Below are 16,155 nucleotides of genomic sequence, written 5' to 3' on the forward strand. Positions count from 1 at the left end.
TAAACCACACCAGTACAGTAACATCTAAATTGAAGAAAAGGGTCAGAATTTACAGAATTCTTCTGGCTTCCAGATTTCTTGGCTTGTGCAAATAGCCTGGGGGCTCTGCTCTCTATTTTTCCTTGAGATTCAAAATAAGCTTGACATGATCTGAAAAAATGGTCTTGGAAGGGAATTCAAATGAGCTTATGCATGTAGAATATTAGACAAATACTTGGTACAGTCTGAGCACTGTAATGAGCTATTATTACTGTGTACATACTTATTAAGAGTTGTTAGATACACAGAGCTTCCAAGAATAAATGTAACTAAGGCCTGTTATTTTAATTTTCTGGACTGGATTAAAAATCCAATTTAAGTTAGAATTTAAATTTCACTAGACCAGAGACATGAAGTTTTTGTATACGAGTGGAGCTCTTGATTTGCTGAATATGGAGTTCTGAGCTCTTCCAAAATAGACCGTTTTTGGTCTGAAGTGAACTAATGAAATGGAGGGTTTAAATACAATGGTGTATAAAAGATTCTATTCCAAATAACTTGTCAATAAACACTGTTTAATTTCCATCCTGAGTTTTGGTGCTGAAGGAGACTGGATGGAAATGATGCAGCGGAATTAAAAGAAACATCCAGATATAACAGCCACTCTTCTCAAACCTCCCCAAGTGTTCTAGAGGTGCTATCAAAAAATTCTACCCATCACTGGCCTCCATTATGGTCTTTCAGTAAAAGCAATCAACTAAAAATCACGGAATCCCAAACACCACATAGAAACCAAACCTGTATACTAACAAATTACAACAGCAATAACAGAAAACGCCTTTGATTGTTTTATTACTCAAAAAAGCTTCATTTCTTTATTTAGCTTTCTGACTCTGTGCTTGTGCCTTCAACACTTTCACAACGATTTTCTGCTCCTCAATAAGGAATGCACGTTTGATCCTAGAAAGAAAAATAATAAATGAATACAGTTTAAGATAAAACCCACTGATTTAATAGGCAGGAAAAATACCATAAAAGAATTGAGTAAAGCAATCAGGGAAGATACCTAGAAAAGTAAAGGAAACCCACCAGTATAGACTAAAAACTTAAGATGAAATTAGATGGCCAGAACCGTTTGGCTGGCTCAAAGTCTCCTTTCTACATTGGCAGTTTAAGTAGGATAATCCTTCAATTCTACGCCAATTGTACCTGCCCTCTTCTTCTGAGTCACGAAGGAATTACATATGGGAAACCAAAACGAAGGTTAAAAGCTAATGGCAAGAGGCATTTTATCAAGAGCAAAGTTTCTACAGCCTGGGGTCAACTCTACTACTTACTAACTGTGTGATCTTGGGCAAGTAACTTTCTCTGTCAAAAGGTACACAAAAAACCTTATACCCATTTCACAGGGTTTTTATGAAGATTAAACTTGGAAGGAGTTGCAGCGTGTGTACTCTGAACCTCCATTTAGAGAGGAAGTACATTTTATCAGTCACTATTATTACAGTGCATGGGACCTGGCAAATAGCAGGTACTAACTACCATTCGTTAAAGCAAAGCTACCTCCACAGAGAAAGCACTCAATTCCCACAAAAACCTCCCCATTTATGATCTTTATTTGTAACCCTGGTCATCTAATAATATGGCCTAAAATTCCTGGGATTTTGGACTCCTTCAAATCTCCCCAATGTAATCACATTATAGAAACACAACTGACTGGTGCCACTTTTACTCAGGACCCTTACAAATTCCCTAAACTTACTCAAAGATCAGACTCTTGTCAGTGTCACAGCTAATACCAACCTATAGACAACCGGTAGATCTACATCCAAATTTCCAAGAGCTAGGGCCCAAGAATTGGACTTTCAATAAATGTGCCCATGATTATGTATAGCAAGGTCTGGGGAACCAAAGACTGGTAAAAGGCCAAACTCCACCAGCTTAAAACTAACACATGACCCTTCCGCCTCCATATATCTTTCCAATCTCACTGCTCATTCTTTAACATTCTTTGCCCTTTCAACCTCTTGACCAACATTTACCTATCATGCAGGTTCCACCTCAAATACCGTTCCCAGAGTCCCAACTACTTGAAAGTAATTTCTCCTCCAAACTTCAATCATAGTTCAGTTTTCCAGTATTTCATGAAGTTCAATTTACCGTGTATTTGTACTACTGTAACATGTTTACCATCCCCCTACACATTAACTCCTGAAAGGCAGAGGGAACTTGCAAGGTTTGTTGTCAGATTTGGTTTAGAAACCTAGCCTGACCACTTTACACAACTAGCTTTATAAACTGGAGGCATCTAACTCTTCTGAAGCAGCTCTGTAACTTGTGAAGACCAACCAACGTCCTTACAAATCCTCCCAGTCAGGTCTTTAGAGGCAATTCATGTCTATCAGTGAGGCTAAAATCAAGGGTCTCAATAAAACCTAGAATGAATCCCAGTGCTGCTCCTCACTGGCTGTGTGAATTTAACAACAAGCCTTGTTTCCTTCATAGAAAGTAGAACGGTCCCTGATGGACCTTTGACAACGTTTAGCATAAAGACTCCACTGCTCCACTTCTACCTATGCCACTACCAACTCTCACATATCCCAACATCCCAGTCCTCGACCTGGAACACTGTCCTCTCCTCTAACTCACTCCACCAGCCTTTAGGTCTTCATGCAGGTGCCATCGCCTTAGCCTCCACCAAGAGGAAAACCATTCCAAGCACTCACCTTTTGTTGAAAGAATGAGGTTACTATCCATCCTGCTGCAGTTTTCGTTCTGGCACATCAAAAGTCTCCCTCCCGGCTCAAAATCCATCAATTCCTACATGTTTTAGGATCGAGCTAAAAGTCTGTCCTTTAAGGGCCTGCATAACCTGTGACTTCTACCTTTCTTGTCTATCACCTCCTGCAAAGCTCTGCTACAGCCACACTAGAACTATATATAGTTATTCTCTTCCTACACTTTTTAGACTTTCCTCTCTCCATCTACCTGACTGACCAAAAACTAATAGTTTCTTATCTACCTCCTCCACAAAATCAAGGTCGTTTTAATTTCTACATCTGCCATAAAGATGCCGCCAAATCTTAACTGATTTAAAGTGAACCAGTATCTTTACTGGTTTGTACAGTATCAATTGCCCCTAGCCTAGGAAGGACTCTAAAATATGCTACTCGTGTTTACATTTCACCAGTCTTCTAATAATCATTAGCATTCAGTGTAACAGACATGCACACACGTTTGAGAAAGTCCATTTAAGAGTGATATTTACCTGTCACGAACACACTTAGCACACATGGAACCACCGTAGGCCCTGCTGACATGTTTTTTCGTTTTGGACAGCCTCATAAGAACTTTAGGTCTCACAGCACGAACCTGCACAAAGTCAATGTTGCGATTATTTCGTGATGCTTTAACAGAAACAGAAATTGTACTAGATGCGACATATGGCAAGTATAAACACTAAACTAGAACAGGAAATGGTATACTGCTTTATCTGAAAGGCATTTCCCTGTATTTATCACATAGGCTTTAAAAGTCCACGTTCTTGACAGATGTGGATCATGGATGCTTAGTACTTTGCACCCTTCCTAGTGGTGACCTCTCCTTCACTCCATCCCTTACCAAGATGCTAATGCTCCCTAGTTTAATTCTTGTTTACGTTATTCAGAGCAAAAAAGATCACTTACTCCTCGAAGTCGGCCTGGGCACACGCCACACGCAGATTTTGGTGCTTTCCCAACCTTCTTGGTATAAAGGTAAACGATTCTATTACCCGGCGTTCGGGACCTAGAAAGTGAGAGAATAGGGAACAGGTTCAGCATTCTGCAGAGTAAATGACAATATGTATTTCAAATTTTAGAAATACTTACAGCCTAGTTTTGTTAGAGGCTGTATTGTAGGACAGCCTACGACGGTATGTCAAACGCTGGACCATTCTGAATGCCTAAATTAAGAAAGGAATGAAATTGCATTGTAGGAATAATTCAAACCTTACAGCAAAACAGCATCACATAATTTATACGTTCACATATTCTTATATACAATAATCCTTAAAGTATCTTATGAAAAGAATTCCCTATTTTAAAACTACTGAGATTTAAAGGTGCCTGGTAAGAATACTAACAGACCCATGTTTGTTTTCCTTATGGTAATCAATGGTGGCACTTGGTTAAAATTTACCAGATGTATTCCTCAAAACGTCTGATTCTGTTTGGAGTGGTGTCCAGAAAAGTGCTACTAACAGGCAGATTTAAGAAACCCTGTTTTTAAAGGAAAAGCGCACCTGAGCATCTATGCTGAACCCTCACTTGGGCCATCTACTGGCCTATACAGCACAAGGGGCTAGCTTCCTTGTCTCTACATTTTTAGGGAGTTCACACAGCTGTCATTAGTTACAAATGAGAGAAGCTATCCTGCCCAACCTAGTGCAGTGCCTGTCACATGAAAGATGCTCGGGTTCAGTGTCTTGCCCCAAAGTAGCATGGGTGACAAGCTAAGTGCCAAATAATACTTATTTCTGTATCAAAGAGTCTTTGGATTATGGCATTTTTTTTAATCAACTGGAAATAACACTGAATGTCACTGAGCAAATCGGTAAGTATGCCTATGAACCGTTTTCTCAGAACTGCTCAAAGTAACATGAAAACGTAAACAAGACTTGAATCCTCATTTTTAACCCCAGACTTTGTAATCATTTCATCACATGCAATGCAAAAGTAAAGAGCCTGCTTTTGTTGTTATAAGGTCTTTACTAACATTACACTGAAACATAACTATGAAGACACCAAAAGCGACCCCGAAGGCCAATGAGATCCAAGAAGCCACCATTCCGTTTATATCTCCAAAACCAAGACCGAAAACTCCCTATTAACATTTTTATCTTCCTTGCTATTGGCCTTGGAAAAGAAAACATTCTGAAACAACGACCCGAACATCATGGTCTCCAGTCCTCCCAAAAACCTGAGAACATCTACTACAGGCGCACTTAACGTGGGCGTTAAAATAGGAAAACGTTCTGCGATTTTGCAGCCTCAATCAGCCGAACCACAACTCGTAGGTCTCCACAAGCGACCTCGACGGCGGCAAAGTTCCAGGTGATGAGCTCCGGCTATTCCCGGCTCGGGAGGGGTGGTCCGGATCGATGGCGCTCTGAAGCTAAAAGCCGGGGGACCTGCTCACCACCAGCTTTCCTCCTGAACCCTTATCCCTATGCCAGTCCAAAAGGCTGCGCCTGAGAAAGCCTGGTTCCTCTAACTCCCCGGATGGCGGCCGATTGTAGAGGGAGTCAGCAACAGGGAAAAGGAAAAAGCAACCATACCTACAGACGCCGTCCCCGGAAGAGGAAAAAGGAAGTACTTGCAAGTTTAAAGGTTAAATAAGACTGCGTCGGACAGGAAGTTACGTCATAACCAGAGCCGCCATGTTGTACGGAAGCCACCTAGCTCCCCTCCACGGGAGGGAATGCATAGCGCCGCCACGTTGTACGGCAACCGACGTGCCGCCTTTCCTTGGGCCCGGATGCAAGTCAGCAACCCACAAAGCCACACTTAAGATCTTTTGTGAATCGCCCTAGAAACAAATGCAAATGACAAAGGAACTGCAAAGGGCGGAGGTGGGACAAAATCAACTTTTTTCGTTCTTGGGGGCGCTACAACGTATTTACCTAAAGGGCGCCAGCTTTGCAGTTAGACCTGGGTTTAAAACCCAATTCTGACACTTGTTATTAGTTGACCTTTGAGGAGTTGCTGTCTTTAACCTTCCCTTCTTTTTTACTTATCATTCATTCAAAGCACAAGCTTTACAAATTGGATTTAAATCCAGTATCTACTAATTATTAGCTGTGTTACTTTGAGCAAGTCTTTAAATGAGTTATGTCATGATCAAAGGCACAATAAAATTAAAGCACTTAGCACAGGTCTTGTGGAGAGCAAGTGCTCAATAAATGGTGGCTAATCTTACGATTATGTACAAAGAGCTTCACATGAGTGGTAAAATTTGAGCTGGGACTTAAAAATGAGGAGAAAAGGGAACCCCCCTCCCCCGAAATAGCATGTAAAAGTTAACATTAAGTGCCTATGTGTATTTTTCTGAGACCAGAATTCTTAGATTTCTTTATATTGTCAAAGGGATTCGTGACCTCCAAAAAAGTAAAGAGCACTTTGTCTGGACTCTAAGGAAAGATGCTAAAAAGGGCCTTTAAATTTTTATCTGACCTTAGGTTCCCTGCAAACATACTGAGGGTTGCATGCTGATGTATTGGAGAGTGCTCCTAAAAAAATACATCCCTAGGGAAATGAAGAAGGTAGGAGCAGGGGACCCACAATGTGGTTGCAGCTGAGGCCTCAGCTACTCCAACTAGGAGCTCTGGAATTAGGATGTCTCTCATCGTTGTCCCAAACAGGCAAAGGAGCCAGGCCTTTGTATTCCCAGATCAGAGTCCTTACTCTCTGCATGCCCTCTGACCCTGAGTGCAACAGGTTCTTTCTTTCTCTTTTTTTTTTTTTCAGATTTTTATTTTTTAACATTTATTCATTTTTGAGAGACAGAGGGAGAGGGAGACACAATCTGAAGCAGGCTCCAGGCCCTGAACTGTCAGCACAGAGCCCGTTGCAGGACTCAAACCGACGAACCGCGAGATTGTGACCTGAGCTGAAGTCGGATACTTAACCAACTAAACAGCACAGGCGCCCCTCTTTCTTCTTTTTTTTTTTTTTTTAAGTTTACTTATTTATTTTGAGAGAGACCGAGCACAAACGTGAGTGGGGGAGAGATAGAAGAGAAGTCAGAGAAAATCCCAGGCCGCCTCCGTGCTGCTCCATCTCAAGAACCATGAGATCACGACCTGAGCTGAAACCAAGTCTGACGCTCAACCTACTGAGCCACCTAGGTGCCTGGAGTGAAGCAGTTCCTTGAAGCTGAGAGCAATGTCTAGTGAGGGAGGCAGACGTGAGCCTGCTGCATTGACCCAGAAGAGAGAATTTGAGTAGAGCGTCCCAATATCCATTCAAGGTTCCTTCCAGGTTTCCTGGTCTGACCGTCCTTGAGGTGAGGAAGCAGGCAGGTGACTGAGGGCAGATTGCCTCGTTCATATTAGAGATCTGTCTTGGACTGTGAGTCCTGTTAAGGACATCATGCCTCATGTTTTTGTCACCATACCAAATGGAGGGCTCTGGTTATATCCTTCCCTTTGTTAACTCTTAAAGAGCTGCTTCTCTCCTGACCTAGTCGTGAGTTATTTCCCTCCTTTCCAGTCGGTTTTTGTCCTTCTGGAATCCCTTTCATCTCTGTAGCAAGCAGCAGACAGAGTCATAAGTGGTTTTTGAATGAGTGAACAAATTTACTTGGAATATATTCTCTTTCTTTCTGGAGAGACTGTGCTGGGCTGATGGGTACAACAACAGGAGATGGGAATCCTTAACACGCGGTAGTATGGTTTACTTAAGTTTCCATGCCCTACTCTATCCCAACAGAAAAGAATAGTGGTCTATCATAATTTTCCCTTATTATACTTAACTCAGTTCCATAATGTGACTTTCTTCTCTTTCAATCTGTATTTGCATTTTTCTTGGTCAGTCTTGCCAGAGATATGGACTATTTTATTCAACATTTCGAAGAACCTCATTTGCTTTTATTAATCTTTCTCTCTTTTATTCTCCATTCATTGACTTCTGTGTACTTTTACTAAATATCTTATAAACTTTGTGAAATTGAAATATGATGAACCTACCTCACACTTTTTTTCTGGCTTGAACTGGGAAACTTTGAGGTTTAAAATTCATTTACTTGAAAGACTTTTCAGGAAACTTATTAATTTTAATGTGGCCAAATGTATCTTTTCTGAGTTTGTGCTTTGTGTGTCTTGTTTTAAGTATCCTTTTCTACTCAAAGGTCTATAAGATATTCACCTGTATTTTCTGGCAATTTAAAGTCTTGTTATTGACTCTTTTAGAGTTGTTTTTTGCGTATAGAGTGAGTTAGAGATACAATTTTCTTTCCATTATGTACAATCTTATTTTTTCCAGCTTTGCCTATTGAATAGTACCCTCTTTCCCCACCAATCTGATATCTAAGCTCTGTTGTAAATAGTACTTTGTAGCTCCAAACCTGTGTGGGTCTGTTTCTGTCTCACTATTCTCTTCCACTGGTCACTTTGTCTTTTCTTTATTAGTTTTAGACACTCTAAATTCTTTAGGAGATCTTAACTGCTAGAAGTGCAAATATGTGTTACCTTTCTTTTTTGGGAGGAAAATTCTTGACCTTTTCTCTCTTCCAGTTGCATTTTAGAGTCAGCTACTCTGAATTTTGTTTGCATTTGCATTGAGTCTGGATCAATTAGAGGAGAATTAACATTTTTATACTATGAAGTTTTCATAAATGTGAATATAGCATCTCTCAATGTATACTTAAGTCCTCTTTAATGTCCCTTAATAAAGTTTTATAATTTTTCTATAGAGATTTGCATGCTTTGGGTTAGATTAATTTCTAGGTTAATTAAAAGTTGACATTTTCTGATTCTGTTGTGAAAGGTGTCTTTTAAACTATATATTCTCATTTTTTTATTGCTGATATATAGAAATGCAATGGCTTATATATTAATTTGACTTTCAGCTGTCTTAATAAATTCTATTATTTCTACTAATTTGTATGAAGATTCTTTTGGATTTTCTAAGATTTGTTTGAAGTAGTAACTTAAAATCTTCACACATGTCATACATATGTAATTTAATACATTTTCACAAATTGAACACACCTAGATCAAGACACAGCATTATCAGCACTCCAAATGGCTTTTCTATATCCTCCCATTCTTTTCCCCTCTTTCCAGGGATAACCACTATTCAGACTTCCACCCCATAGATAAGTTTTGTCAATTTTTGTACTTCATGTAAATGAAAAATATTTTTTATATCTAGCTTCTTTTGTCAATCTTATGTTTATAATACTCATCTCTATTTTTTTTTTTTTAATTTTAATTCTTACTGCTACATAGAATTCCACTGAACGAACATTGTACTATTCTTCTGTTGAAGGGCATTAGGTAGTTTCCAAGTTTGGGCTATTATGAAGAGTGCTTCTATGAACGTGGTTAGTACATGTTTTTTGGCGAAGATAATACATACATTTCAGTTGGGTATAAATGTAGCAGTGGAATTGGTGGGTCACAGAGTATGCATGGTAGGCAGAAGGCTAAGAAGTCTAGGATGGCCCCAGTGACGTCTGTCTCATGGTGTTATTCTCATAATGATGTTATATTACATGGAAGAAGGGATTTTGAAGATGTAATTAAGGTTACTAATCAGTTGACAACAAATGAAGCCAAAATTAGATTTGGGCTGAAGGAATGTTGAAGGACACCAGCAGCTTCTGCTATGCTAAATAAGAATTCAAGGCTGGTGGTTGGTTTTTTCTGTTTTTTGTTTTTGTTTTTTGTTTTTCCTTTCAGTACTTTGAAAGTACCAGTCTGTTGTTTTTTGGTTTGCACGATCTGTTGAAAAGTCAAATTATTCTTATTTTTTCTTTAAAAAAAGTTTGCCTTTTTTTCTCTGTATTTTGGAACATTTTCTCTTTAGATTTGGTTTCCATTAGTTTTACTATGATATACTTAGGCAAGCTTTTCTTCATTTATTCCAGGAGGTTTGTAGGTTCTTTTATATCTGTATCTTGGTATCCTTCACAAATTTTAAGAAATTCTCAGCCATTATCTGTTCAAATATTATTTCGCCCCATTCTATTTCTTTCTGGGACTCCAGCTACACACTGTATTCTTATCACTATATCTCTATGTCTCTCTTCTAGTTATTAGTTGCAATATAGCAAATCATCTCAAACTAGTGGTATAAAATAACAACCATTTTACTCATGGATTCCTTGAGTCAGGAAGTTCTATAGGACATAGTGGGAATGGTTTGTCTTTGCTACATCATGCCTGGTGCCTCAGTGAGGGGTAACTTGAATGCTGGAGGCTGGAATCATCTGAATGCTTTTTTACTTAGTGCCTGGACTGGGATACCTTAAAGGCTAAGCTCAGCCTGAGACAGTCCACCAGAGCACCTACATGACCTCTGCATAGGGCTTGGACTTCTCATACATGGCAGTTGGGTTCCAAGAGGCAGTACCTCGGGAGGGAGCATCTAGAAAGTAAGCATTCTAATAGAAACATCAGAAGCTGCATGGCCTTTTATGGCCTAGCCATGGAAAGGTACATAACATCACTTATACCATATTCACAAGCTCAAGGTTCTGGTCACTAATTCCAGCATGGGGGTGGTGAGGAAGGTGTTTCCACACCACCAAGCAAGTCTCTGACACCAGCCAGATGTCCTACAATTCAACTTAATTCCAACACTGTCTACCTGGAGATAGCGTCAGGTCCCACAAGTAAGGGCTCAGGTCTACAAACTGCCTTTCACTTTAGATGCCACTTATGAGTCCAGGTGGTTACCTGTGCTTCCAACCAACTGGCTATGAAGCAGAAGTTACCACAACTCCCTCTTTGGTTTTGATTAATTTTCCAGAGTGACTTATAGACCTCAGGAAATCCATTTTCTCATTAGATTGCCAATTTATTACAAGAGATATTAAAGGGTACAAATCAGCAACCAGATGAAGACATCCATAGGGTGAGGTCCCCAAAAAAGGATCTTTCATTCCCACGGAGTTTAGGCCCAGGACAGTGGCTCGTGGAAGTGTTCTGTTTCCCCAACCAATCCTGTAATCAAATGGTTGGTTCTTCTGGCAACCACCCCCCAGCTTTAGGTGAGGTCCAAGAATCACTGAGTTAACACAACAAGACTTCACAACTCTTATTACTTAGGAGATTTTAAGGGGTTGACAGCTATGTGTCAGGATGGAAGGAAGATCAAATATATATTTCCAATTTTAAATCACAATATCACAAGCCCACCTAGATTCAAAGGCAGTGGACTTACATCCTTACCTCTTGATGGATAGAGCATCAATAATTGTAGGATCATATTTTATTTTATTTTTTAAAGTTTATTTATTTTGAGAGAGAGGGAGAGAACAAGCCGGGGAGGGGCAGAGAGAGAGAGGAAGACAGAAAATCCCAAGCAGGCGGTCAGCACAGAGCCCAAAGTGGGGTTCCAACTCACTTACCAGGAGATATGACCAGAGCCTAAGCTTAACCGACTGAACCACTCAGGTGCCCTGATACTCAACAGATCTTAATACTTAAAGTATCTTAATAGATACTAAGAAGGAAATTCACAAATTCAGCACTCATTCTTGACATGGTTAAAAAAATTAAAAAATAATTGACAGCTATTTTCTTTATATATATATTTTTTCTTTATATATATATGTATATATATATTTTTTCTTTATATATATGTATATATATATTTTCTTGATATATATGTATACATGTGTGTATATATATGTATATTTATGTATACATGTGTATATATATACATATATATGTATATATATATATATTTACATATATATATATATAAAATGTTTATTTTTGAGAGAGAGAGAGAGAGAGTGAGTCAGGGAGGGGCAGAGAGAAAGGCAGACAAAAAAATCTGAAGCAGGCTCCAGGCTCTGACCTGTCAGCACAGAGCCCAATGCAGGGTTCGAATTAACAAACTGTGAGATTATGACCTAAGACAAAGTCGGACACTGACTGAGCCACCCAGGTGCTCCATACAGCTATTTTCTTAACACAAGACTTAGTGATGTTTTCCTACTAACATCAGGACCAAAATGGAAATGCCCAGTGGAAATGGATAAGATCAGCCAATGGAAATGGGTAACAGGCATAAGAATTAGAAAGGAAGAGGGAATATGCCTGGGTAATATACCTGGAAACCCTGCAAAAATTAATTAAAAAGTTAAATACCAATAATATGAGAATTTAGTAAGATAGCAGGATATTAACTAATACACAAAAATTCATAGCCTTCAATAAAAAGAAAACAGTTAAATGGAATAATGGAAAAGAGGATGCCACTTACCTACAGAGGATGCCAAAATACCTACAAATAAACTGGGGATCATGGGTGGCTTTTCTAATTTGCACAAAGCCATCATGGTGTTCTCGTTTCATTGGCTATTTCTCTGCCTGATAGCTACATGGCTTACTCTCACTTGCTCTACCTCTTTGTTCCAGTTCCCTTTTTTGGTGAGGCCTATCCTAACCATCCCACTTAAATTGCTCATTTCTGTCCTTTATTGGCACTCCTAGTCCCCCCCCACTCTTTTTTTTTCCCTCCACTCATCACTTTCTAACGTACTATATACATATTATGTCCACTATACCTTGTCTGCCTCCCTTAGAAGTATGCTGCTCAAGTAGGGAAATTTTGCCCTTTAAAACAACCTTTGGGGGGACACCTGGGTGATTCAGTAGGTTAAGTGTCCGACTTTGGCTCAGGTTGTGATCTCGCAGGCTGTGGGTTTGGGCCCCCCGTGGGGCTCTGTACTGACAGCTTGGAGCCTGGAACCTCTTTGGATTCTGTCTCCCTCTCTCGCTACCTCTCCACCACTCATGCTCTGTCTCTCAAAAATGAATGAGCGTTAAAATAAATTCAATAATAAAAATTTTCAATACCTAGAATGGTACTTGGAATGTAGGAAGCACTCAAAAAAAATTTTTTTTAAAGTAAATGAATGAGATTGGAGATTGTCAAAGAATGGTGAGAGTGAGCATGTGGACTGGAGCTTCCTATTCAAGAAGAACTTCTACTTAAGAATTTTGTTATTTCTAGATGAGGTTATATTTGTAGTCATTGAGACACAGGACAGAAATAGAAAGACTGTCATTGTAGAACTTGTACACTTTGTCCCATTACTGGGTGTCACACACTATAGACCTCCATGAATTAATGCCTTTTATTAATCCTGTGATTATTTGTGGATAGGTGAATTGTGTTACACTGCATTTTGTGTATTAAACGCTTTAATTGGTTTAATGTAAACATTTACATTTTTTAAATGTTTTTATTTTATTTTTGAGAGAGAGACAGAGTGAGAGCAGGGGAGGAGGGGCAGAGAGAGAGAGGGAGACACAGAATCCAAAGCAGGCTCCAGGCTCCGAGCTGTTGGTGCAGAGCCCGATGCGGGGCTTGAACTCACCAACTGTGAGATCATGACCTGAGCTGAAGTCGGATGCTCAACCAACTGAGCCACCCAGGGGAGCCTCAGTGTAAACATTTTAAAATATGTCATGGTTTTGGTAATCTTGCTTTGGCATGTCTTCATTTAAAAAAAGTTTTTTAAGTTTGTTTGTTTGTTTATTTATTTAGAGAGAAAGCATGTGTGTGCCAGTGGAGGAGGGGCAGAGAGTGAATCCCAAACCGGCTCCATGCTGTCAGCACAGAGCCTGATGCAGAGCTCGAACTCATGAACTGTGAGGTCATGACCTGAGCTGAAATCCAAAGTCAGATGCTTAACCAACTGAGCCACCCAGGGGCCCCAGCATGTATTTATTTTTAAATTTATACGTGTCTTTCTTGACCTACAGTAGGGTTACATCTTATGCTGAAGATATTGTAAGTCAGAAATGCATTTAATAGGGGTCGCCTGGATGGCTCAGTCGGTTGAGTGTGGGACTTTGGCTCAGGTCCTGATTTCATGGTTTGTGAGTTGGAGCCCTGCGTCAAGCTCTCTGCTGTCAGCCCAAAGCCAGCTTCAGATCTTCTGTCCTCCTCTCTCTCTGCCACTCCCCCACTCTCTCTCTCTTTCTCTCTCAAAGATAGATAAACATTGTAAAAGTGTGTTTAATGCACTTAACAATACACTAACATCACAGCTTAGCCTAGCCTCCCTTAAATGTGCTCAGAACCCTCACGTTAGACTATAGTTGAGCAAAACCATGTAATGCAAAGTCCATTTTTTCATAAAGGTTGACTCTCTCATGTAATTTACTGAGTACTACACTGAAAGTGAAAAACGGAGTGGTTGTGTGGGTGCAGAATGGTTGTAAGTGTGCCAGTTGTTCACCTTCGTGACAGTGCAGCTGACGGGGGGTGGGGGGGGGGGGTTGCTGCAACTGCTGCCCTTGCCCAGCCTTGTGAGGGCGTACCCTACCATGTACCGCTAGCCTGGGGAAAGATCCAAATTCAAAATTCCAAGATGGCTTCTAGCGAATGTGTATCATTTTTGCACCATTGTGAAGTAGAACCATTGTAAAGTAGAACCATTGTAAGTTGGGGATATTCTGTACCGGGCACCTCAAGAAACATAGCAGAAGTGGTCCAAGCTTTCCTTGATTTTTTTTAAAGTTTATTTTCTTTTTGAGAGAGAGACAGAGACAGAGCTGGAGTGGCAGAGAGAGAGAGAGGGAGAAGCAGGCTCCAGGCTCTGAGCTGTCAGCACACAGCCCGATGCGGGGCTCAAACCCACAAGCCGTGAGATCCTAACCTGAGCTGGAGTTGAATGCTTAACCAACTGAGCCACCCAGGCACCACCAAGCTTTCCTTGATTCTTGAAAGGCCCTATTAGAGACCTACTCCTCACCTTATGCTGGAGCTCTGTGTCTTCTGAACTACTGTGGAGCCTTTTTGCTAAATTATGTTGCCTGCATCTTTAATTGCTTTGCCATTTGAGCTGTAGTTTAGAGATGATTTTTGCTACAAAGAGTTAAAATATCAGAGCATTTTAACCACTCAAAAATTTAGAAATAGGAATTTGAGACAAATTAGATTTTTCTAATAGAAATGTTCTGAGCCTAATGCCCTAAAGGGGAGTAAAGAAACCAATTAACTTTAATTTAAATAATCATGTCTTAAGTAGCAAATGAACCGAGTTCTATTGTTAAAGAACAACTGTATTAAATCCCTGAAAGGTTAGTTTCAAAATGGCATTAATGCAGTGGTTTCATGTTTTACTAATGAAGTAAGTTTCCATTGGTCACTGTGACTTCTGTTTGTTGGCATACTGGTCATTGTTACCGAGAGGAGAGGAGGGGGAAAGATTGAGAGCAAGGATAGAATAATTGTGTGAAATTGCCAGTGATGTTTCTCTTGCCAGTAACTTTTTTTTAAGCGACAAAGAGAAAAGCTAATAATTTTATTCCTGGGTGGGGGGGGGGATAGTATAAGAAAGTGCAAGGAAAGCTTGTTTTCTTATTCTAAAACTTATGTATATGGCATATGATTTTCTGTTTGTAGTTGCTATTTGAAAATAATGTATTTAAGATGACTGAGATCACTGTTCAGAACTACAATGACTTAAGTTTCAGCAGATGTTTACAAACATTAAGGCAACCATCAACAATGTATCAATAAGATATATATTATACTAAAATCTGGCAGTGGGTTAATGCTGAAGATGCATTTTGGATGAGCTGATGTAATTAAGTAGAAAGAACATGAACTTGGCAGACAGTTTGAAGCTAGATCATGGAAGGCTTTCTATGCTCAAAGGCTTGAAACTTTCTTCTTCTTATGATTTCTCTATGTCTTCCTTCTCATGTGCTGCCTTTGTGACCTTAGGAAGTCAAGTTAACTTTGCAGAGACTGTCTTTTTATCTATAATATGAGGATAATAATCTTATGTAATGGGTATGCTGGGAGAATTAACAGAGGTAAAGCATGTGATTGAGGCTAGCACACCTCAGTGGAAGCTTAATAAATAGTGGCCCTAGTATTGTTTTCTAGAAATGAAATGCTGCTTTGGCTCTCCTTTATTAACCAGTTTTGCATATCACACATCACTATCACATCTTGTGCTCTACTAATGTTTGCTGTATTCTTGGGGAAACCTTTTAATTTCCTTTCGGTACTTTGTAGACGAAGCCTAAAGAAGCCACTACAGAATTTACTAAAATGGAAAATAGCATGGCTTGACAGAAAAGGGCAAAAGAGTTTAAAGGGTTGGTATATCAAAGACTTGATTTTTCTGCAGATGCTTTTTCTTCAAAACAGTCACTGCCTTGGCTGGCAAAATGACCTGTGCCTTGATTCAATTATTTATGCAAATCAAAACAATTTTTTTTCCCCCTGGGAAGGACGTGGTGAAATGATGCTATAGAAAGATCCCGTGCATTTCCCTTATTGCTTGCTCCACCGCAATACTATTTTCTAGCAAGAGGAAAATGATTTGGCAGAATGCTCCCCCACCCCCACACAGAAAGCACATAATATCATGTTTGTGTTGAAAGTTTTTCTTCCAAAATGTCATAACCCCATACGAAAGAGAATTAAAATCCCG

General features: G+C 39.7%; 1 protein-coding gene across 1 annotated transcript; it reads right to left on the reverse strand.

Annotated features, from left to right (window-relative positions):
• Positions 1-814: 814 nt before the first annotated feature.
• On the reverse strand, positions 815-5,313 carry RPL34 (ribosomal protein L34). The gene is made up of 5 exons (NM_001290597.1): positions 5,297-5,313; positions 3,849-3,922; positions 3,666-3,765; positions 3,248-3,351; positions 815-939 (listed from the first exon to the last, which is right to left on the reverse strand). Exons 2-5 carry the CDS (start codon positions 3,911-3,913, stop codon positions 855-857), a joined length of 354 nt encoding a protein of 117 aa, NP_001277526.1. The 5' UTR covers positions 3,914-3,922; positions 5,297-5,313; the 3' UTR covers positions 815-854.
• Between the last annotated feature and the right edge of the window lie 10,842 nt (positions 5,314-16,155).

Source organism: Panthera tigris, chromosome B1 (genome assembly GCF_018350195.1).
Source record: "Panthera tigris isolate Pti1 chromosome B1, P.tigris_Pti1_mat1.1, whole genome shotgun sequence".
Classification (NCBI taxonomy): domain Eukaryota; kingdom Metazoa; phylum Chordata; class Mammalia; order Carnivora; family Felidae; genus Panthera; species Panthera tigris.

What these genes read in the sequence shown, in the direction of transcription:
- RPL34 (NM_001290597.1), bottom strand. Translation starts at nt 3,913, where the DNA reads ATGGTCCAGCGTTTGACATACCGTCGTAGGCTGTCCTACAATACAGCC. An exon ending in GCCTCTAACAAAACTAGGCT is followed by an intron (nt 3,766 to 3,848) that starts GTAAGTATTTCT and finishes CTCACTTTCTAG; the next exon opens with GTCCCGAACGCCGGGTAATA. An exon ending in GCCCAGGCCGACTTCGAGGA is followed by an intron (nt 3,352 to 3,665) that starts GTAAGTGATCTT and finishes GACTTTGTGCAG; the next exon opens with GTTCGTGCTGTGAGACCTAA.